This window comes from Pygocentrus nattereri, chromosome 6 (assembly GCF_015220715.1).
Source record: "Pygocentrus nattereri isolate fPygNat1 chromosome 6, fPygNat1.pri, whole genome shotgun sequence".
Taxonomy (NCBI): Eukaryota; Metazoa; Chordata; class Actinopteri; order Characiformes; family Serrasalmidae; genus Pygocentrus; species Pygocentrus nattereri.
Genome location: NC_051216.1, coordinates 22,669,365 through 22,693,027, shown reverse-complemented (window position 1 = coordinate 22,693,027; position 23,663 = coordinate 22,669,365). Strand labels below are relative to the sequence as shown.

General features: G+C 37.9%; 1 protein-coding gene across 2 annotated transcripts; it reads right to left on the bottom strand.

The window, feature by feature from the left end:
- Positions 1 to 50: 50 nt before the first annotated feature.
- On the bottom strand, positions 51 to 22,319 carry itga6a (integrin, alpha 6a). 2 transcript variants are annotated; one of them, XM_037539418.1, is made up of 26 exons: positions 22,049 to 22,319; positions 13,571 to 13,698; positions 13,365 to 13,444; positions 12,883 to 13,144; positions 12,127 to 12,258; positions 11,022 to 11,235; positions 10,582 to 10,775; positions 9,487 to 9,581; positions 8,721 to 8,848; positions 8,548 to 8,637; positions 8,349 to 8,410; positions 7,983 to 8,152; positions 7,283 to 7,426; positions 6,965 to 7,080; positions 6,663 to 6,822; positions 6,401 to 6,484; positions 6,249 to 6,328; positions 6,045 to 6,122; positions 5,837 to 5,939; positions 5,505 to 5,681; positions 3,723 to 3,824; positions 3,520 to 3,630; positions 3,320 to 3,418; positions 2,396 to 2,521; positions 1,541 to 1,661; positions 977 to 1,099 (listed from the first exon to the last, which is right to left on the bottom strand). In XM_037539418.1, the coding sequence occupies exons 1-25, from the start codon at positions 22,228 to 22,230 to the stop codon at positions 1,554 to 1,556; spliced, it is 3,225 nt and encodes a 1,074-aa protein (XP_037395315.1). In that variant the 5' UTR covers positions 22,231 to 22,319; the 3' UTR covers positions 977 to 1,099; positions 1,541 to 1,553. The 2 variants fall into 2 exon arrangements, with proteins under 2 accessions (XP_037395314.1, XP_037395315.1); XM_037539417.1 differs by lacking the exon at positions 1,541 to 1,661 and having other exon boundaries at positions 51 to 1,099.
- Positions 22,320 to 23,663: the final 1,344 nt, after the last annotated feature.

Here is a 23,663-nt window from a genome sequence, read left to right as displayed (position 1 = left end):
TGTAAGCTCTCTAAAAGCTACCTCACAGAAATTATTACATTGATTTACAATAGTTTTGAGATAATGTTTACTAAAACGCATTTTTACAGAAGGAGTCAAAGAAATGCAGGTAGAGTGTCATATAGAAAGAAAAACTCATTTTGGAGTTTTACCAATATTTCACCATTATCAACATTATATATAAAACGAGATGTGTGGGTACACTGATCTTTTCACATTTATTTCACATTAAACCACTCTTGAATAACTTTGTTTACATCTTAATGACTTGCTTATGCAGAAATTTAGAAAAATGGAACTTCCCTTTATGTTGTCATGAAATGAATTAGCCACTTTATAGCACAGAAACACCCATACAAATATCTAGGCTACTGAGTCTCCTGAAATTAAACTCTAGGTATGACTAATGTTTTGTTTTTATCAGAGTGAAGAATTGCTGTCGTCATCTTCTGTTGTGCATTTGTTCACTTCTATACTCAGAATCTGATCTGCTTGTGACACTTGTTTGCTTTAAACTCATTTCACAGTTTTTGAAAGAATTTGTAAAATCTTTGGCTAATTAATCAAGAAAAAAATAAATAAACAATTTGTAAGAATGTCAATATTTACAGAATAAAAACATACTCAGTTCAGTATCAGTATTTCAGCAATTGTCCAAAAGTATACAAATACTGTATATAAAGAAGAGTCCATAAGCAAAGACCTTTCAGGCAAAAAAAATATATATACATATCCTCGATTTGCATTTGATGTTTGCCTGGTCTTTTTGGACATGGCAACATTATTATGTTCAAATCCAGCAAGAGTCTATTGCTATTTGTTTCTTCAGTTTGACCACACAGAGAAGTCCTGAATAAAGTCCTGAATCCAAGCCCCTGAGTCTTTACTGGACGCAGATGATCCTACAGTCTCTCGCACCACTGGGGTCAAAGTCTCAGGAGTAACTCTCATTCTCACTCCACGTAGTCATCCACTGCTTCTTCTCAAAGGGATCAAACATGACGTTATCGTCTTTAAAGTGACGCGTCTCCTTCCGGATCCTTACAGCATGGTACTTAGGAATGCTGTCATCATTCTTGGAACGTTTGAAAAATCCACACTGATGAAAAGAGTACATAGGAAGTCAGTTAAGCATAATTCAGACATTTGATGAATTTAAAAAATGTTTGAAGTACAGCTCTTTTGCAGCTGAAGGTTTGAAACACAAATCCGGAGAGTGCACATTGTTGGCAGAGCATGCTTGAAAGCATTCAGAGCATCCATGGTAAAGGACACATGGGAAATACAAAGGAAAGAAAAGTTAGAGGACTGCAGGAGAAAATGGAAAAACAACAAAGGGAGCACGTGCAAATGAGTAAGCAAAATCATTACACATTCATGTCTTGAACTTCACACAGCATTGACAAGGGAGGCACACTGTTCACAAGAAAGCTCTTTGTTCTTTCTTTTTTTTGGCAAAGCAGAAAAAAAATGCGTTAGTGATTGTTAAAGCTTAATGCCACTGCAGACTGAGGCACTCCTGTGCTCTTGTATATTTTACCCAGGAAAGGCCTCTAGGCCTCTGTGGAGAGCTTGTCTTTGTCTGAGGGCTGAGCATGGATCTCAGCTTTGTGATATGCAGCATCATATTGGTCTTTTTGGGCACGCTTGAAGAAGCCGCACTACAGAAGGAGCAAGGTGGTTGATCATTGCAAATAATTTGTACAAAGTTTTCCCACAATACAGCTGAGATACATATAAACCTTGCTGTCATAAAACTATAACATTCCAACTATTGAGGGCTATGGAGAATATGCATCTTGTTGGAAACACAAAAGGATTTCACATAATTGAACAAATAATAATCAATATCGGGAATATACATAACTATCAAAAGTTTGGAATCAATGTTTTCAACAATATACATCAGACAAGTGAACAACGTTGTCATGTTTGTCGGGTGAAACTTCACAGATTTCAAATCATTATTAGCCACGTAAAACTGTGCATAAAGATATAATAAAACAAATACACAGAATTCATCATATTTCAAGTCAGATCATATCTCAAAGCGGATAACCTGCCACTGCCACTGTACTGTATTCATAAGATTTAAACGTGTTTATTCTTTTACATAAACGGTTGCAACTGTAATAACTGTAGTTTCCCTTTGGGATCAATAAAGTATTCTGATTCTGATTTTCAAAGTGTTTCAAAATGACTCAATACACTTTTACAGTAAATGATTTTAAATAAATAGTTTTGCCTTCTCCTGGGAAGTAGTAATGATATAAGCAAATGAAGATGGTTAATATGGGATCTGATTCCAAACTTTTTGAAAAGTAGTGTAGATAACAAAAAGGGGAAAATATACCATTAAAAGCACTATGATCATCTGCTAATCTTTTAGGCTTACCTTCCAAAGTATAAGAACTAATAGAGCCAGCATCAGTATGCCTGCTAGCACAGCCACCAGGATTATCCACCATGGAACCCCACCGTAGTGAGATACAGTATATTCAGGAAACACAGTCAATCTCACCTTCAATGAAGAGAAAGGAACATATTAACCGTTGGTGGAGGGTTTATGCTCCAGTTAAGAAAGAGAAATCTTCAGTTGATACGCTACGCGTTCTGAAACAGGGATTCAGCCTAGTCCTTGACTACATTTTCCTTTCAACTGAGAATCTTTATTCAGAATGCAGTGTAGTCCAACACTAGGCTTGATGCCGGGCTGGGAAAGCGACCTGTCCCTGCCATTCCAAAATTTCTTTTGAAATCAATAGTATTAAAAGGGAGTTTTACCCCTTTTGCTGCAGTGGTGGCCTCTAACCTTCTGAGAAAGCTTTACACTTTGCTGTGAGGATTTGATTGCATTCAGCCACAAAATTATTAGTGAGGTCAGGTACTGATGATGGATGATTAATTCATGATCACTAACGCCAGTCCAACTCATCCCAAAGGTACTGGATGAAACTCCATCACTCCAGAGAACACAGTTCCACTGCTACACAGCCCAGTGCTGGGGGCACTACTACCCCTCTAGCTGATGCTTGGCACTGGGCATGGTGAATTTAGGCTCATATGCTCCAGAGTGTCGTATTCTATTTGCAATGCTTTTCTATGAAGATTATCCAAGCTATGTGTATGCAATTGAATGCATGTTTCAGCAATGTGTGAACCTTAAAGTAGTTGGATTCACTGATAAGAAGGTGTCTGCATACTTATGGACATATAAAGTACCTTTTGTCTTATCAAGCTGTTTATGTTTTTTAGTATTTGATTTATTAGAATCAGTATAACTCTAGTATATCATATGACAAAAATAAGTAGATGTCACCTGTGTCTCAGGATTTTTCAGCACAATGTTCTGGGCAGAAACGTCAAGACTGATGGATGCTTTCACTATCAAATCAAGATAATTATAGGAGGCATAATCCTGTTAAAAAAAAGAAGCAAATTTTCAGAGCTAGTACATCAATTTATGTGAGCATTACACAAAGGTGTTTTAGATATATTATAATAAATATTATTGCTTACTTCAAGGAAAGTAGAGTTCCACAGACGTGACCTCAGAATAATGTCTGCACTACTGTCAAGGTTCAGCAGAGGGCACTTGATCTCCACACATTTTGCATCCCCAAAACATGACTTAAAAAGTCATTAAATACAGTTAGGTACATCTTCAAGATTATTACCACTACAATGAGAAGAACTGATAATAAGAATATAAATGAATTTACCAGAGATTTGTATTTCCTTCGTTCTGTAAAAACAGACATTTTGTTTTCCTCAGATAGTCTACTTTTGCCAATCTCGCGTTTCTGCCTGGACACCATCGACCCCTGAAAGAGGTAAATTGAAAAGGTAAACAGTGAGGTAACTTTAGTATCATGAAATAATGCATCTATCACTGAGTTTAGCTCAGATGTGTTTATTAAACAATCGAGTGAGATAGTGCTCAACTGAAATAATAATCTGAATTTTCAGAAGCTTTAATCATAGTAAAGGTCATTTTATTTAGAGTTTTATGTCCTAATTTTCACTTACAGTGTAGCTCTCCATAAAATATACAGCAGAAAAAAATCCAGTTTCTGTAGGTGCCCCAAGCTGTACATACACAGCCCAGAGTGGGGAGTCGTAGCATACTAGAATCTTATACCAAGTGAGCTACAAACCTGAGTTCTGTTAAGACTCATTGTGACAGCTGATTAGTTTGTCTAAGAAATGATGGTGGAGCATCATTTGTGACTGTTAACAGCCAGATATGCACACATATCCAGGCTTTCTAGCCTATATGGTTCACGTGTTTTGAGGGTGAGGTTTGGATTGAACACTGAAGGGCTACATTTGTTTGGCTGTTCATTTTCAAAACAGATAGCTTCAGCTAACTTTCACCAAACTTTGCAACCCCACCTTTGAACCCAGTTGGACACAATTCAGCATTCTAAGCCTTTAGAGAAGGCATAATGATTTCTGGGAACTAAAAAGAAATCACTGTTATTGGATAAAACCTCATTCCTCTGTTTATGTCTTTTTTTTTTTTTAGATTTTGACATCATTTGAACATGCCGGTTGTCCTTTACATGGTGAGTGAAGTTCATGATGAATGGACCAAAAGAAATTGCCCAAAATTACTCTGAAAAAAGCTCTGGTTACACTGACTTACATTAAAAGTAAGGTATGTTTTTACCTTCTCCAGTAAAGTCGTTTTGGAGATTTGAGGTTTTGTTCTGACAACAGTGAAATGTCTGTAGTTCATTTTTATTCAATGGATTCATGCTTGCATTTAAACGCTGTGAGTGTTACAGCACTACTTTTGTTTCATTGTTAAGTTTTGGCTGAAAACAAAAAGGTGAAAATTTTAAAACGCCTAAATGTTTTTCTCCGTGGTATCTAGGTATAGCTCAGTGCATTATTGTATTCATTACGACTTCAAGAGCTGAGGAGAAGGTATAACATATTAAACTAAGTTTTAGTATAATTATAGGATAACAGAGAATTTAACCAATTATATTTTGATTTATTGAAATAAAAGACCAATTTTGTAAGAAAAATCATCAATCTATGCCATCCAGAAGTCCTAGATATGTCACTGACTTTGAATATGAATATGAGCAACAGCATAATCAGTGGGTTGTTAGACATGGAGAACAGTAGCCCTGGTAATGCTTTACCAGGGCTCTGTAAGAATCACTGTGAAAGACCTACAAGGTCAAATATATGCTATTAGGTCTGTATTAAGCTTCAAATGAATGGAATGTCTTTTAGAAACATTAAATGTCTGCATTTAAGCTAGAATTGCTGAAAATGTTTGTGCAGTCAGCATTAATTTAGTGCTAACAAACTACTAGAATTCCATTTAGATGCTATCAGAAATCACTATTATTGCAGATGTGTTTTTTCCTCATGGTTTTTACAGATTTTTGTCCAGGAGTGATATGTATCTCTAATAGTCATGGTTTGCCATTAATGATTTTACTATATAAGAGAGGAGCTCTGTGAGAATACTAAGGACAGTGTACCTCAGTTAGGCCCAGAGGGTTGATCTCAGTCTCAGGTGAACAGGTGATCTCCTCCAGTTCTTTAGAGCTGATCTTCACCAGGTACAGAAGCCACTTCCCCACAGCACTTTCTTTAGGCCACTGGATATTGAGAAAGGCTGTGCCAACCGATTTCAGTGGCTTGCCCAAATTTATTACCTGAAGTACAAACATGAAATTTTTATAGACAGATTTTAATGTTTTTAATATTAAGATTTCTCTATATTTACACCACAGTTGTAACCAGCCGTTGACAGAGTAACACAGGAATTAAAGGACATACATTTTGTTATGAAGAGAACTGTGAAATTTACCCTGAATTCATATTCAATCAAACTGCCGGCTTCCTCTTCTGACTTCATGGCACTCTCTCCTCTAACATCCCCTCCAAAATACACCTGAGAGGGCTTGGCAACTCTGATCCACAGGAAAAAAAACATTAGAAAAAAAAAATATATATCCACTTTATGCACTGTAGGCAGTTATCAACTTTTATGTCGAGTGACAGTTGATGATTCATACCCTTGCACAGACAGCAGAAGCTCAATCATAACTTTAGCTTTAGCTCGTACTTTACCCAAGCCCTCCTGCAGACTCGTTCTGTTGAAGAAAATACATTCAAAATAAATTACTCTAGAGGCTTTTTGATAACAAAAAATAGGGAAACCTTTATTGCTAAGCTAAAATATAACATGAATATTGCAAAGTTTATAATCAACAACTCACGTTTCCAACTGGAGATCAACTTCAACTTCTGTGGTGCTGAGAGAGATCTTGGCAGTGCTCAGTATAATGTAAAAGGTGACCTAAAAATATAATAAAGTTGCAATATGTAGAAAACTATGCTATGTAATACATTCCTGAGTAAAAGAGTTTACCTCAGAGTCTCTTTTGAAGGGGTTTCCTAGCTCACAGTCTGCTTGAGAGCCATTCTGATTGGCTACACAGATCACCTGCTTGTCCTAATGAATACATGAATAAATAAACAAACAAACAAATTAATGGATTTAAAGAAAAATCATACTACACCTCTATTGAAATAATGTATATTTTGTGTTCAATTATTGGTGTTTTATAAAGTAAATTAAATGCATTGTCACTATTTTTCAAATAGTCAGTTTAACATTGTTTCCTACTCACTGTGGTTCTATGGGATCTGAAGCCAGAATATGACAGCAAATCACCAAACTGTCCCACTAATTTGGCTTCATGAGCGTCATCTCCATTCCTGTTCTTCACTGTGACCTCCAAAGCGATGTCCTTCTGGTCACTCAGAGATACCACCGCGACTCCATTCGTCCTGTTAGAGACAACAAAATGCACAACAATGGCCTTGAACGTCTATCTAAACAAAGTCATACAGAGAGCTTCATACAGAGAGCTTCGAATTTCCTGTGACCAGAATTTGTCTTAATATATTTGCCTGCTGTTTTAGTACTCACACAGGTAACGGAGGAAAGATGTCCTGGTTGGATGCTCTGTAACAGAATCTGTACTGGAGCTGCAGGTTACTCTGGCAGATGTTGTCAGTCCCACACCCCTCCTTTAGGAAGTTTACCTACAACAGCAAATGATAATTAGATTATACAGTCCTACATTCTCCCATTTATACATCTGTTGTGTTGAATCATAGCATTGTTATAAGAAATTATTCACTGGGATGGAATGAACATAACTGAGGGACAATTACGTAGGCCTTCAGCCTTAAATGGAGCTGTTAGTGCTTAAAGCCATTTGGTAGCTGCTCAGTGTGCTTTTACCTCAGTGCTGATCTTGCTGGGCAGACTGGAGTCCAGCACTGGCACCAGCTCTGGCAGTGAGTTCTGTCTCTTCCCTCTCTTAGCGCTATCAATGGCCACAGATACCTCAATAGGAAGTGCTCTCAGTTTATCCTTTATGTTCTCCTGAGAAAGGATGTTTCAATCAATAGAAATAAAGTTATACTGTATATACTGAAAATACTGTTAACAGTGTATATGGGTAGCATCCTGTAGATGCTTTGTAGGTGTTTACCTTGTCTCAACTACTGAATACATCTTGATACTACCCCAAACTTAGTTGTTTGTTAATAGAGATAGTTTGCTAATAATTTAAACAACTGCACATAAGCTGTAGGAAGAATATTCAAATAATGTGGGACTAAAATATATAACAATACATACTGTTTTTTTATATATATATATATATTAAAGAACACATACTACTATATTTCATATTCATATCAGAATATCTTTATAACATGATTAAAGCTCTTTAACAACCTGGCTGAATAATCAGTTAAGGCACATCTAAGTAAAAACAACAACAGCAACAAAAAAATACTCTAAACTCCAGAGGATGGTCTATATTTGATTCAAATTGATGAGAAGTATTTTAGAAATATAACAACAATGTTCATAATGGCTATTTCTAGTAGGTGTTCTCCTGTGATAGCTGATAAAGAAGAGACACAGCAGGCACCTGCAGTCGGAGTTTGGCTTTATAGCAGGCTCTCTTGTTCTGGCCTCTCAGCTCCAGTGTGCCTGTAGACTGGAAGTCCTGATCAGTTGGCTTTTTATCCAGGAAGGACACTCTAGAGGGCAAACCCTGCTTCCTGCGGTGTGACTCTGTCTCCAGTGTGTAGGAAATCACTGCCAGGGACAAACATTACATTTGTGCTTCACTGTGGGCCTTATGAAATAATGTAGTGAATTGCAGGATTACATGGAAATTTTTAAATAATTTAAAAGTTTTGGTATATTGTGAAATTCAGAATTTATAGAGTTTCAGATAACAGATTAAGATTCTAAACAGAATTAAGATTCTAAGCAGAAGTGCAATACATACTCAGTTTTGGATTGTAAGTGGCAGGATTTGCTTTGTAGGTAAAGCAAGCTTCAACATTCAAGCTGTAAATAAAAATACAATGAGAAATACATTTCTATAAAAGTAAAAAGTAACATCTGAAAGATCTATATTAAATACCTTTAATTCTTATTCTTAATCTAATTCCTAATAACTTAAAACATGAGTAAGAATATTTTACCAAATACTGTTTCCACACGTTTTCTTTGTCAGGTCAATTTCCCTCGGTGTAGCCTTGATTTCTTTCTTTATGCTGATGACAGGTCTTGCCCTAAATTTTGATGGAAATTTATTCAATTGCAATTTCAAAGGTGAGAAAAAGTCAAATCACTGAAATGAAGACTTTATGAATACCTGTAAACAATTACTGCATCAGACAGAGATCCAACAGCTAGATCTGGGTAAGAATTCTCATCCAAATCCATATTCCCAGCCAATGAATAGCCAAACATCTTTATGCCATGGTGCCTCCCTTCCAGAATCTGAGAAAGGTAAAAACATGTCAGTGCAGGAGGGCAGAGCAGAATTTACAATGCACTGATTACAAAAGACAAAATGTATTTCTTTACTCTCTGAACAGAGAGTACCCTTATGGAATCCATCATTAGTGAATTTTAGAAAATGATGGTACGGGCCTTCAAGTACCTTTGTAGTCTGTTGCAAAATTGCCCCAAATTGCTCAAGATTGTCCATCTCCCTGTCCTTTATCATAGTAATGGTGTTTTGCTCTCAAGGCTGTTATCCATTACAAAAGCCCATACACAGCAGAATACAGAGAGACAGGGAGATCGAAAGGCTACAGATTCAGAGAGATGTAGAGATGTAGAGAGAGAGAGAGATGTAGAGATGTAGAAAGAGAGAGATGGATAGAGAGAGAGAGATGGAGGAGAGAGAGAGAGAGAGAGAAAGAGAGAGGGAGAGAGCGAGAGCGAGAGAGAGAGAGAGAGAGAGAGAGAGAGAGAGAGAGAGAGAGAGAGAGAGGGAGAGAGCGAGAGCGAGAGAGAGAGAGAGAGAGAGAGAGAGAGAGAGAGAGAGAGAGAGAGAGTGAGTGAGAGAGAGAGAGAGAGAGAGAGAGAGAGAGAGAGAGAGAGAGAGAGAGAGAGAGAGAACATTTCCTGACCTGAACAGGTTTGGTGTTAATGCCATCCACAGATCCATGATAGATGTACACTCTACCTGAACCTTCATCTGCATAAGGAGCACCTACTGCAATATCTGCCAGAAAAAATGAAGATTATCAAAAAATAGAAACTAATACATTAATGTGTATTAAAAAAGAACTTTTTAAAAGCATAAAAATGCAATATATTCAAAGATAAAGATGCAGTATATAGAGATACATACAGTATTGTGGAAAATTCACTATTTTAGTTCCACTCAAAACAGTCATTATGTACAAGTTGTTTTGCTTTTTTAAAGAGATATTTCTAAGGAGAATAAATATAAAATATCAGCTTACAAAATGAAGGGGAAAGTTAAAGGAAAATAAGTACAAAAAGGAGTTTCCACTGGATCAAACCTGGTTTGTCTGATTCTGTCCATCCTTTCACTGTGAGAACACAACTCAATGCTGTGGGTCTAAAAGGATGTGTAGCTGTCAAGAAGCCATGACTAATAAAAGAAAATAAGAAAATGTGCAAACCAAACAAAGAAGCTGCTGTGGACTATCTGTCCCAGATACCAGATATCAACATCACTCAAATCGTTGTATTTTCTGCTTCTAAGACTGAGCTTTTTAGGTGTGACGAAATATCCTCGCAGGTTTCTTTGAAAAACTGAAAAACATACCTCCGGAAAAAAATAGAAGCTGTAATGAAGGCAAAGTGTGAACACACTTAACACAAAAATTGTGACATTATATTTAGTTGTTGAGGCTACTGTGTTATTTTCTGTGAAATATGTTTCCTGCTATTTTTTCCTGATGTTGAAAAAATGTACTTGTACTTAATATCTGTTTTAATTGGAAATTACACGAATGAAGGGTGGGTTCTGACTTTTGCTTAGTTCTATATGCACCTGCATTTGTATTCACCATATACCTCCTAGTTGACACTATATGTTAATATGTATGTCATGCACCTACCCATAAAAAAGAAAACTCTCAAGCTCTTCCTTGGCAGTCTCTCTCTCTCTCTCTCTCTCTCTCTCTCTCTCTCTCTCTGTGTCACACAAACACCCATCCCACCCAAAATCACTAAGAATTTATGAGCTCCACCTTCATATGAATCCAGATTGATGTCTCCAATATTTTCCACTGCCAGTCCAAACATTGAGTCTTTAGTTCCATTGAGGCGGACAGGCACCACGCTGCTCCACTTTCCAGCCTTGTTAATGTAGACGTACACTGCTCCCCCCACCTCACCATCTCTCTGGAAGAACTGAGGTGCTCCCACCACAATGTCCTGCCACCTGGAGGAGCATTCACACATACACATGATGACATATCACCTACACTCAAACTAATGTTTATTTTTCACAAACATATATAACGTTTGTGTTTCAAATGTGGTTCAAACCTGGAACAGCTTGTCATAATTTAAGTTACAAGAGAACAGTTCTCTTCATCAGTATGTGTATAAACAGTTTGCTGGAGCTAAATTTACAACATTCTTGTCTAAAGTCTGAAGAATATAAAAATAACTCCAGCTATTTTACCCATCTCCATTCAGATCCACCACTGCTACATCATATCCAAAAGAGGAGGCAAGTCCCGGTCCTTCAAGAATATGTTCTGGGGACAGCATGGTGGACACCTCCCCCGCTTTCTTCAGCAGGATTACTGCTCCACTGTGATTGGCCCTTGGAGCTCCAGACACCACAATGAGTTTGCCCTTCTCAGTAATGCTGTGGCCAGAATCCAGGGAGAAACCTTGGGACAAGAATCCAAAATATTTTGCAGAGCTCAGGCAAAACAAAAACGTTTAGACTTTTAAAAACATCTTTATCTTTATTTGTTGATAACATGAATCATCTCCTCCAGAGTGACTGGTAGCCTGCTTATAGCATCAAAGTCTAAAAGAAATCATCAAGCAATAAAGTGTGATGCACTGAGCAAGAGAAGCAAAATATGGGTGAGAATAATAAATAATATCAGCTAATACAATACAATAAATATTAACTAAATGCAGCTCATGAGCATGAAATAAACATAAAACAGCACTTTTCTTTTTATGAGCAAATACAAACTAAAAGTATTCCAAACTGCCACAGTACGTAACATGAGCATGCATCCTAGATCAAGGTGATTACATTTTCTTCCCGCAATGAGACTTTGATGTACAATTACAAGAACACATGATCAGTTGTCTGAGACTGAGACTAACTGATTAAACAAGCAGAATCAGGTGAGCTCTGGCTTGTTTGGAATGAAAACCCACATCCACACCAGCCCTTTATGGATATGACAGGACACTCCTGCCATAGAAGAACCAATATTGGTTCCCAAAAAATCTTTTCCATTGAGTGGACTGAGTTTTTTGAAGAATCATCCATTGAAAGCTTCTTTTAACAACCAAAATAGGCAGAGTTACAAACTGTCTCTGAACTTTCATTTTGTAAGGCAAAGTAACTGTAAGCCAGCACAGTTGCTCTTCCACAGTAGCTAGCAGAGGAGTTGACTTTATGGGAACTGATTAGGAACTGGAGGCAAATAGTTAAAAAAAAAAAAAAAACTGAACACATGGTTTAAATGTGTTTCACACATGCATATATATTCAAAGAAAAGCAAACAAACATACATTGCAGGCACAGTTAAACCTACCTAAATAACTGTTAGCAGGTACAGGCACCAGATCTGACTCAAGACGACTTTCATCCCCGACTTCATACGGTCCATCATCATAAAAGCCCATTTCCAACAGGGTGTTGTTCTTCTGCTCGACTCGTACAATGCCTGAAAGCCACACAGGGATGGAGATCAGGGCAGAAGGATGCAGAAATAACCGAAATAACCAAACCTGCTGGTCAACTGTTTTTTATGATTTTTGAAAATATCTGAAAATATGTAGAATAACTTTGTGAAGCAATCAGTGCTGCACTGTTTGTGTTTGGCAGAGAATGGACTGAATTTATAGGACAGCAGCTTTCACTTCTAAACATGAGTAATCCTGCACAACACAGTTTGTGCTAGCAAGTACTTATACTAATCTAACTACTAAGCTGAGCAATGAATTCACTGTGTAGTGGAATGATCACCACAGACATGAGCTGAGAACCACTGCTATGTATTCAATAAGAAACATCTTCATATGCAATGACAGAAATGGAGCATCTATACAGCCCTGACTACTGACTACTGCATCTAGTTTCAAAATACTGCATATGCATTTGTTATGATTTTGGATTCAATGCATTTTTTAAAAGAGTAACAGCTGACGTAGATTGGAAAACACATTCATAACATTATGCCCAACCCAAATGACATATTTTAGGGAAAAAACTGCAATGAAACCCTTCAGTTCTTCAAAGCTTTCTAAAAACTCCTGAATTCCTTAAAAGCACTTTTACTCTCCATTACCTTTCCAGTTGTAAGCTCCTGGGGCTCCGAAGATTACGTAATGGTAGTCTTTGGTAAACGTGGCAGCCACACCCTGCTGACAGGCACCAAATCGTTCATGACCTCTGGCACGACCTTCACAGAATTTCCAGTTCCCACCATCTTCGTCTGATTGGCTGTCAATGCTTAAATCCTGACTGAGCACGTAGCAGCGACCGGTGATGTCCCGTGACTCCTGTGGTGTGTTCACAAACAGCCGCCTCTGGTAGCGATGGGCACATGTCTAACAGGGAACAGCAGAGGAAACACAAAATGACCTGTGGATATGCTACAATATGCAGCCGTTGAACAAAACTGACTGGAACGTGGAATGAATGGAGTGGAATGCAATGCATGAATAACTCTGAACATAACAGCTAAATACAGTCTATAGCATTAATTAATAGTGCAACTTTGCAGCATATTATGAAATATTGCAATACAGTAGTGATACTGAGGCTTACCACAATCTTTCCTCCTGGTCCCTGACTCTGAACGGTCACGCCCATCCACTGATTCTCCTTATTTTCCACACGCACATCAGCTAACAGCAGTACATTAAAAAAACATTGTAAAACTTTGCTTGGCATATGATTTTAGGATTAATTGCAGTATAAGCCATAATATTGTGTGAGAGGATGCTGAAACTTGAGATCATTGCAACACTAACCATCGTTGTCAAACTCAATCCGATCACAGTCATCCCTTTGGGTGGTGATGTCACAACTGTATAGACCCCCAGTGATGTTAGCTCCCTGATTAGCTAAAGCTTTGGCCCTGGGAGCACCAATCAACAGTCTGAAAATTGACAAATATAAACAAACTTAAATGTGGCATTCCTCTGCAAAAATAATTTAATTAGGTTTAAATGTTGGAGAAAAATAAACTATAAAGTGTGCATAACTTTTGCAGTGCCTGCATCTTAAATACATTTTTGCGATATGTTACAGTCACGAAATAAACAGTATTTGTGCAAAAACATTGACAGTGATGTGTTCTTTGTAGTTAAATTATTTTCACATAGAAAATCAACAAAATATGTAAATTGATCAAGCTTGCCATCCTTTTGCATACTGTAAATAAATAAATAAAACAAAGAAAGAAAAATAACACTGTGTAATAAGAATCAATGCATCCAGCATATTCAATGACATTAAATATTAATGTAATATTTCATAAGGATAGCTCTCTGAAAAAAGAGATGCTATATAAACAATGTAAAGATATCAGTGATGTCCCATAAATTGCTTTTGTATACGTCACCTTTCCAAACGACAAGTGTAATAAACAAGGCTGTACTTTGAAGTTCTTTCTGATATTTGTATTAGAAAGATACTCTGTAACACAATAGCATGTGGAGCTGTGTGATGATCAGGAGGGATGACAGCTCACTTTACTGTCTGTCTGACTCCTGTTCCATCAGCCAGCTGGACTGGGTCAATAATTTATGCAGACCACTGTCATCACACCAGGCCAATGTACAAACAGCAAACCACACATGATATAAAAGTCCTGCTTACACTGCTACTTAGTGATATGCTCATCAAGCAAACTCATTCAAAAAGCAGAATGATTTAAATCTAACCATACGTTATTTCAAAGAGGAGCAAATACACATGTAATCAATTTCCTACATGATTCCACTACAAACTAGACACATTGTCAAAGAGATCAGTGCATCTTTTAGAGTGCAGTTGACCACATATCTTCACTGTCATAACAAAATCTTCTTTCTCTGAAATGATAACATTACAGGTGAAGGGAAAAAAAAGAAAAAAACAAAAACAGAGTAATTTTGGACCATTTCTACTGGTCCACTCATTATGAAATATTCACATAATGTAAAGTGTTGCTGATATTTTAAAATACAGCAAAATAAATATATAAACACAAAATCCAACACAAAATGGTCACATGTTTTTCACATGTCAGCAAGAATTTATTGTCTGCTTAACTTCATTCTTGTAATCCTAAAATCTTTAAAGAGATTATGTCATCAAGTGAAAGTGAAGCGTGACAGTTATCCTACTGAAACCTTTCTCGAGAGGCCTTCAGCATGGCAGAGTTTTATAAATCGACTGTACAGTAATGAAAAAATCTTTCTACTCAACCAACAGGGTAAATAGGGAACTTATTGTTGGACAAACTACAGCTCATTTTTTCCAGGCAGGGCTGTGTGGACTAGGGTGTGGGGTGACAAGCAGAAACGGACACAAGCACACGAGGAGAGAGAGAAGGTGTGAGAGAGAGAGAGAGAGAGAGAGAGAGAGAGAGAGAGAGAGAGAGAGAGAGAGAGAGCAAATGTTCAGAAAGAGCCAAGTCCTTAAAGGAGCTACTGTTAACAGATATTATAGGGAGGGAGTAAGCTTTACCTCACTACTGCATGAACAAAATGAAGAAAATGCTCTCTACTCTTAAACATGTGCCTCTAGCCTCAGCATTTCTTTACAGTGGCGGTGATAGGAACCAGGGGTTGCGATGTCTACAACACATATATAGACATACCCAAATGTCCTCTGAGTTTTTATACATAATCTTGATAACAGTAAAATAATTAGGTTTTTGTGGGGCACAACACAAACTCACAACACCCTGCATATACCTCTTCACCATATAAAATACTCCTTACAATACATTTCAAGAAAAACATTTCTTAGAACTACCATAAAACAATATCTCACACATCAGGTAATGTTCATAACCATTCTACATAATAACTCTCTGTGAGGGAGCTTTCAGAAGCGTTGAACACTCCGAAAGTCTGGCTCCTATCACCACCACTATGAACAATTCTGACACGTTTCTTTAGAACAGAGCACTCTGAATGACTTTGTTTACATCTGAAACATTGAATTATGCAAAAATGCTGAAAAATCTGTGGGATTGCACAGCTTTAAAACACTCAAAAACCTGCTTTTTAATGACCTAAGACAGACAATAGCAAAAGATCTTAATCCAAGACACAATGCATGTCAACATTTCCACCAGACTGAGTGGATCAAGCTTTGGCTATTACACACTTGCAATACAACATGATATTTTCTATGTAGTCACTGTTATAAAACATTACAGCAACAACAACTTAGAATCCTGCTGATCTCCTGAAAACATTTGAATGGAAGAGGTTCAGTTTGGCACGAGAGAGTGCACTATACTGCAACTCTCAGGAAGAGTTGTAGAATTTAGCATGTCACTGAGGGACAACATTGGCATTTACATGCCACAACCCAAGTACTTAGGTTCGGCAAACCACTCAACACATTGGGAACAGGCCAGGCATTATAGTGGAGAGAAATCTCATCTCTTCATCTGTGAACTCAAAGCCCCTTAATCTGCTTTGTGGCATGGGTACTTTCAGATGAGTGGGCAGCCAGGCTGTGGGAACCACAAAGCACTACACAGGATTGTTACTGGGTCACTCGGCCATAAGGATGAATGAGAGGCTTCATGCTGATCACAAGATAATGGTCATTGTCCACCACTTCTATATAGGCTCATTCCTGGCCAAGACATGCTTTAGTCCATTGCCCGCCACTCTAGGCCCAGTGCTGTCTGAACAGTGAAATGTGTGAATAGTAAAATCATAATTTTTTTCAAAAGGTAAGCAGAAATACTTCTGCACTGATTGGCACAATCTCAGATCAAGGGATAAAGACACAAAGCCTTATAGTTGATGAATATAGGACAAGTCATTCAAGTTGAATGTGGAGAATTTGCCAGTCTGCCAGACCACCACCCTAACACACCACTCCCAGATAGTTAATGCTGAGCAATGACAAGGCCAAATTACCTCACTGGAGAAACTGGAAATTACCTCACTGGAAAAGGTTTTTGTTCACAAACACTCTGAAAAAAATACATAGCTTGAGTTTTTTTAGCCAACCTGACAGAATTTAAGACTTTCACCCATTCTGATTACAATAACTGTTTATGTTTTACTCTCAGTAACTCAAAAATGGAATTGAGTTTGATTTAGGTAAAGCCTGCCAATACAGGCAGCAGCCCAACTGCTGTAATACATACTGGCTCATTCAACTCCACAGCATACTAAAACAAATGTCAGTTTTTTTGTCATTTAAAAATAATGTTAGAACAAGAAGTGGGTAAAGATTTGATATTTTGACTTCATCAGGTTTTGTCAATGGTTTCCCTGAAGTAGCTATTATATGTGTGCGCGCGGCACGAGTGTGTGTGTGTGTGAGGGAGAGAGAGAGTTTTCATGTGTGTGTGCACGCGCATACACAAAGACTCTTGTTACACTGTCCACAGCTGTGTCCTCACAGCCAGATGGGCCACAGCAGCTGGTTGATACCTGTCAATTTACCCAAAAACTTTACTCCTTACCAAGCTGTAACGCAGGCCAAAGCAACCACTGCCAATGTGACAGCAGCTACTTTTGGTCTAGCTGAGTTCCTAAAGACCTCTTCATAACCATACATAATTGCAACTGTTCAGTTGTGAACAATTTATTCAGTTCCAAGGATGATAATACAAAGAGTCACTGCAGTTGTTCAGCATCTGCAAGCAAAGAAATATCTTCCAAGCCACATAATGCCCATTCCAAAAGATACAGTAGAAATACACTCTTAAAAACAAAGGTGCCAAAAGGGTTTTTTTCTCAGAAAGAACTACTTTTAGCTGCCATAAACACAATTTTATAGGAGTGTGCATTAGAGAAAAATCTTTCTAAATCAGATGTGGGAACGTGAAGAACCTTTTAAAAGTTTAATGAACCTCCAAATTATGTCGGAAGAACCCTTAAACTCAAATAGAACCTTTACCATAAGTTACGTTTTTTTTTTTTATCATCTTCACACTGACAAATCTCTTTTCCAAACAGGGTTCTTTAGGGAAACAAAATGTTCCTTCTATGGCATCACTCAAAGAACCTTTTGTGGCACCTTCTGAGTGTACACAGTCAGGTAAAACTTTACTGTAGAGCAGTGTTCATAAGTCTACATGACACCTACATTAGCTTGTCATGATTATGACAACTGACAAACTTTTATTAACATTTATAAAGGCTTATTCAGACAGACATAATTGGTCATAAATAGTGCTTTTGTCAGCTTTCATGTTAGGTTTCATGTTAGGTTGAATAAAAAAATTAAATGTTCACTTCTTGCCACCTGACTTGGCAAGCCATGTAATATTATCAGCATTATGTCACTGTGACATACACTGAACTACAAAATCATTTCACCTCACAAAGTGTTATAGCAACGTAATGTCAGAAAAAAAATCTATGTCACCTGGCAATGCTGGCTAATGCAGCTTTTATGACAAATGATGTCTATTGGAACTGTGTTTATAAATGTTTTGTAGGTCTTTGTCAGTTGTCATAAAGAGAATATGTGGGTGTCATTCATTTAGCCTTATGAACATTGCCCTACAGTAAAGTGTTACCCACATTTATTACAATAGATATATTGTGTAGCATTAATAGCTATCAGTCTCACAGTCAAACTGCAGTTAGTGTAGGTTTCAGAATCGCACCATTTTAGTAAAAGCTTGCTTCCAGCTATCTTCTGTCTATCATGTTACATTAGCACAGATGGCCTTGTGTATGTATAACCACCATTCTCTGGTTTCAGAGTAAACAAATGCCACCACATAATATGTCCTGGCTATTCATAGAAGCAGAAACATTGTATTTGAAATCAGAAAATAAAAATCTGAAATATCTGAAAAAGTGACTCAGCACTTGCCATTTTTCTTGCCATTTGCACTGTGTTGGAAGCCATGTGAATAAGTGTAATGAGGACAGGCTTGTGGCAGAAAGAAAGTAATAGTGAGTGTGAGTGTGACCTGCTGGGACTCCCAGAGATATAGTTACACAATAATTGTTCACTTCCTGCAGTCATTAATACATGATCCTCCAAAGCCTAAGCCCTCCAGTCTTGATAGTAATGATAGTTACTGATAGTTACCATGATAGTAATGTCCCTTACCACACAGCCTGCAATTCTACAGTAAAAAAAAACCAAAAAAAACAATAATCAGTGATGGATTTTGTTTATAATGTCTTTCTACAGTAAGATAAAGTGCCTGGCTGCTGAGGAATTCAAAATCTTCATCTAGTCAACAAGAGACAAAAACCATTAAGGAAACCTGACTGCAGGTTCAGCATAACCTGCTGTTCAGCCATGGCCAAGGAATTTATTTATAAACATTAATTATTTGGAGTTTTTGATAATGGTATCATATATCAGATGTCCAACTGTTTAGGGCACAGATCCTTGATATGAAGTTGATACGAAGAAAACTTGATATGAAGAAACCTGTCAAAAAAATGCTCACTTTCAAAGAGTTAATGGTTTCTTGTTCACATGTCAAGTTTCTGTCACAGCAATACAGGCTGAACTAGTAAATATACACACAAAAAAACACAATTAAAATAACAAAAACATGCAAATGCATCCAGATTTGTGTGTTTAAATACACATACTTGTTTATGAAGAGAACTGATAAAAAACACAAAATAAGAGCTAATTAACAGAAACCAAACTGAAACCAGAAAACTGTCAATCACACTTGACATTTCATAGCTGACAACTGAGAGACAGAGGACATTTAATGTTTTATCTTATTGACTTCAATGTTTGTTTGTTTTTTTGTTGTTGTTTTTTTTGCTTTTTGTTTTTTGTAACTATACATTTATTTTGAAATTGATACCTGCAGCATATCCCAAAACGTTGGTACAGGGACAATTTAAGACTTTGAACATTGTGAAATTTTCAAAAAACTCTTAATCAGGTGATACAATAAGGCTTGGGTATAAAGTGAGCCAAAAATGTGCTTACGTGGGTTCTAGCTTGCCTGAAATAAACTGATGCACAGTGAAAATATATGCTGTGGCCTAATGAGTGAGCCTTTCTGAATATTTATGGATATAAATAAACATTGTGTTCTACAGGCCAAAGAAGAAAAGGATCATCCAGATTGTTACCAGTGTAAAGTTCAATGCCAGGATCTGTAGTATGGCATTCATTAGTGCCCATGGCTTGGGTAGCTTTTCATCTGTGAATGCACCATTAAGGCTGAAACATATACACATTTTGGAGCAACATGTATTGTGGTGTAGATAATGTCTTTTCCAGGGCTTTTCCCTGCTTATTTCAACATGACAACAAGCCACATTCTGCATGTTACAACTGCATGGCTGTATGTTAATGCTAGACTGGCCTAACTGTCTCCCATTGGCAACATACATAATGAAGGCCAAATTAAGATAAAAAAAGACTTGTAACGTTGGCCAGATGAAGACGTCTAACAAACTAATGACTGAAGATTGGAAAAAATCCCTCTTAAAAATTTTGATTAATTGGTTGATTAGTGTCTTCAGTCTCCAAACGATTATTAAGGAAAGGTGATACAGCATAGTGTTTAACATGCTCCTGTCCCAGGGGCTTTTTGGAACATGTGTAGAATATTTTAGAATTTGTAAAGAACATATATTTTCAAAAACGTATATACATGCAAATATATATATATATATATATATATATAACCCAGATATTTTTCCTCCCCCTCTCTCTCACACACACACCCACACCCAATTAATTTTTAGGACAGCTGACATCTTACACTGCTAATATGATCACATAATCTGGATTTACATCACATTTCAACTTTTCACTTTATGACAATAGATATGAGCAGACCCTATGTGTGTGTGTGTGTGTGTGTGTGTGTGTGTGTGTGTGTGTGTGTGTGTGTGTGTGTGTGTGTGTATTTACCCCTCCCTCACACACACACAATATCACAGCAGGCTTTGTGTGACACAATGTCCTTTCACGTTTGTGCACCAAACCCATTCTTCAGTCCTCCTGCTCTTCCACTCATTCAGCTCTTTCTGACACATAATTGCTCATGCAGACTATACTGAACACCATCCGGTTCAGAGGCTCCACATACAAAACGTAGAAGCTATTAAAGATAGACCATCTGCACTCATCCTCCAAATGTACATGAGTACATCAGCATTTGCTGACATGGATTGTACATTTCTAGAGTTGCTGAGTTTGACTTCACAGCACAGGCTTTTAACATCAGCATGCTGCAAACTGTTCTCATTACAGTTAGCAGCTTAACAGATGCTTTATTAATGTTGTATCATGTTCCGGATGGACAAATCTGACTGAAATAATGTTGTTTTGATGTTGAGAAGAACTACTGAATCAACATGACATATCAAACTAATTAAAAAAGTCTGAAATATGTCCTAAAGTATCTAAACAGCAAATTCAGCTACTTAGCTGCACACATACAATTTGTGTCATTTCTTGAAAAAAGTATCTCCAACGAAACAGGATGCTCTACAACAGTCACACATGAGCAACCAAGCCCAATGCCAAGCATGTTAGAGGGGTATACTGGGGTGTGGAGCAGTGAAAATGCATTCTCTGGAGTGATGGAGCACCACCAAATGCCTTTGAAATGAGTTAAGAGTGCCATTTGTGATCCAGAACTAATCACCCACCATCAGTAGTGTACCTCCCAATGCTCTTATGTCTGAATGCAAAATGCAATCCTCACAGCAATGTTTCTAGTATAAATCCAGTGTAGAGTAGAGGCTGTTACAGCGGCAGATGGGACACATTCCGTATTAACACCCTTCAGAAGAAACTGGATGAGCAGGTGTCTACAAACTTTAAGACATGTATAATTACAGGAATAGATGAACACTGCAAAGGGCACATAGGGGAAAAACACACACTCCAGCCTGATAATGAATGATATGAAGCAATCTGCATTTCACTGCAAGGCATTGTTAAGCCCAAGCATGTGGAGACTTCTCTTTACATTGGTCCACTTAGAAAGGGCTTTGTGCGCGGCATTGTTGACTGGTAACGTTAGCACTGTTTTCAAGCACCGCTTCCCCCAACACAGGGCAAACCCAACAGGGGTCACTTCCCACTCGCTGCTCTACGATCATTCAATTCTACTGAACTCCACATACTTCAGAGGAGATACACATCACGTCCACCTTAATAACATCAAATAGTTAGTTTAAAAGAAGCTCACGGGCGCGTATTCTGAAGGAAAGCAGGTGCACTGGGGGGACCTGGAGCAAACTGTCTCCCCATTAATCAAACAGAGTTCCTTCGTCTTTAAACACGGCGAGTGATCCAAGTGCAGTACTCACATTCTCTTATCAGCGGGCTGGAGCTGGCGGTGCAGGGCGATGGAGAAGCCGAAGAGGCTGCCTGAGTCTCCGTTCTTTCTCAGCACGTTCTGGGTGTCCAGGTTAAAGGCGCCTGCACCTGCCCACAGCAGCAGGGGGCAAATCCACACGCCCAGCCAAAGACACACACCGAGGGCTCCCATCGCATCTCCCGGCGTGTAGCGCAAATCCAAAGCTTCCGCTGCTGCCGAACTCTTTAGTGAAGAAACCACACCGCGCTTTACGCTTCACTTCGATCTCCGGTCGAGCTGACAAGTTGGAAAGCCAGCTTGCTCCTCCTTCTCCTTCTCCTCCTCCTCCTTCTCCGCCTTGCTCCTCGACCCCCTCCCCCATCCCTTTTCAAACTAAACTCACTTTACAGCTTCTTACTGCAACCCATCAGATTTAGAGACATAATTGCCTTTAATGGGACCAGATCATGGAAAAAAAAACACTGTATTTGCTTTTTTTTAAAGGGGAACACAGTCAGTCAGTCAGAGTGGTTCGGTGTGAAACGCTGCGCTCTAGAGAAACTTAGTCGGAAGTGTTCGCAGTGGTGTTGAAAGGAACTAGACGTCTATAGAGTTTAATGCATCTGAAAGCTCCTTCAGAGTGTTATCACGTGAAATCGTCATTAATATGGTGCCTAATGCCTGAGACATTAGATGATAGTTTGAAAATACGTAAAATGAATATCTGTAAAATCTGTTCAAAGTGAAGAGGTACATGCGTGTCAATATAAGGCAAAATAGTACAACCCGCAATACTAGTGTCTCAATATGTACCATTTACTCAGCAGTCCATAAACTTTACGTATGGAAAACAAACTGCAAAAACTCATTTTGACTCAACGTTTTTGTGATGTCACAAAAACCAACACATTTACTAATTTTAAATATATACAGCAGTTCAGCCCCTCCTACTCATGCAGCCTTTATAAGGAGTTTTTCAGCCCAAAAAGAAAAAAAAACTGTACAGTTAAACAGAACAGATTTAATTTACACATATCACTCTTGAAATCATAGTATAAGAAAAATAGTCAGATTAATTCTAAGGGATAAAGAGAAATTGGAAATGGTCACATAAAAATTAATTATGACTGTTTTGGGCTTAGAAGGGAAACAAATACAAGGAAAATTATATAGAATATTAGCCTTAACACTTTTGGAAGCACGTTCTGGTTGTCTCCAACAGTCTGCCTAGAGCTATTGTCCAGTCCAGTTTCTAAAATGCATTTGTCACACACTATAGAGTACACATCATCTGCAGATGGGGAAAAATTTACCACAGGAACTGTGACCTGATCTTGTTTGCATAGATTTCGAAGTTCTTTGGGGAATCAAAAGTGGTTGTGCTAGGGCATCGCTCCAAAAATGTTTTTACCACCTTTATGAATCCTTATATGAATCCCCTTCCCATTAGCTACTCAGATGACTCTAAAACATTCATCAGCAATGTATTCTATATGTCTATCTCGGTGGACTGTACTTGGAACTGTAGGGTAATATTAACCCAGGGCAGTACAATTGGTCAGGAGGTCAACTGTGAAGGCAACCAGCTGGGCACATAAGCCTCAAACACCACAAACACTGCAGCA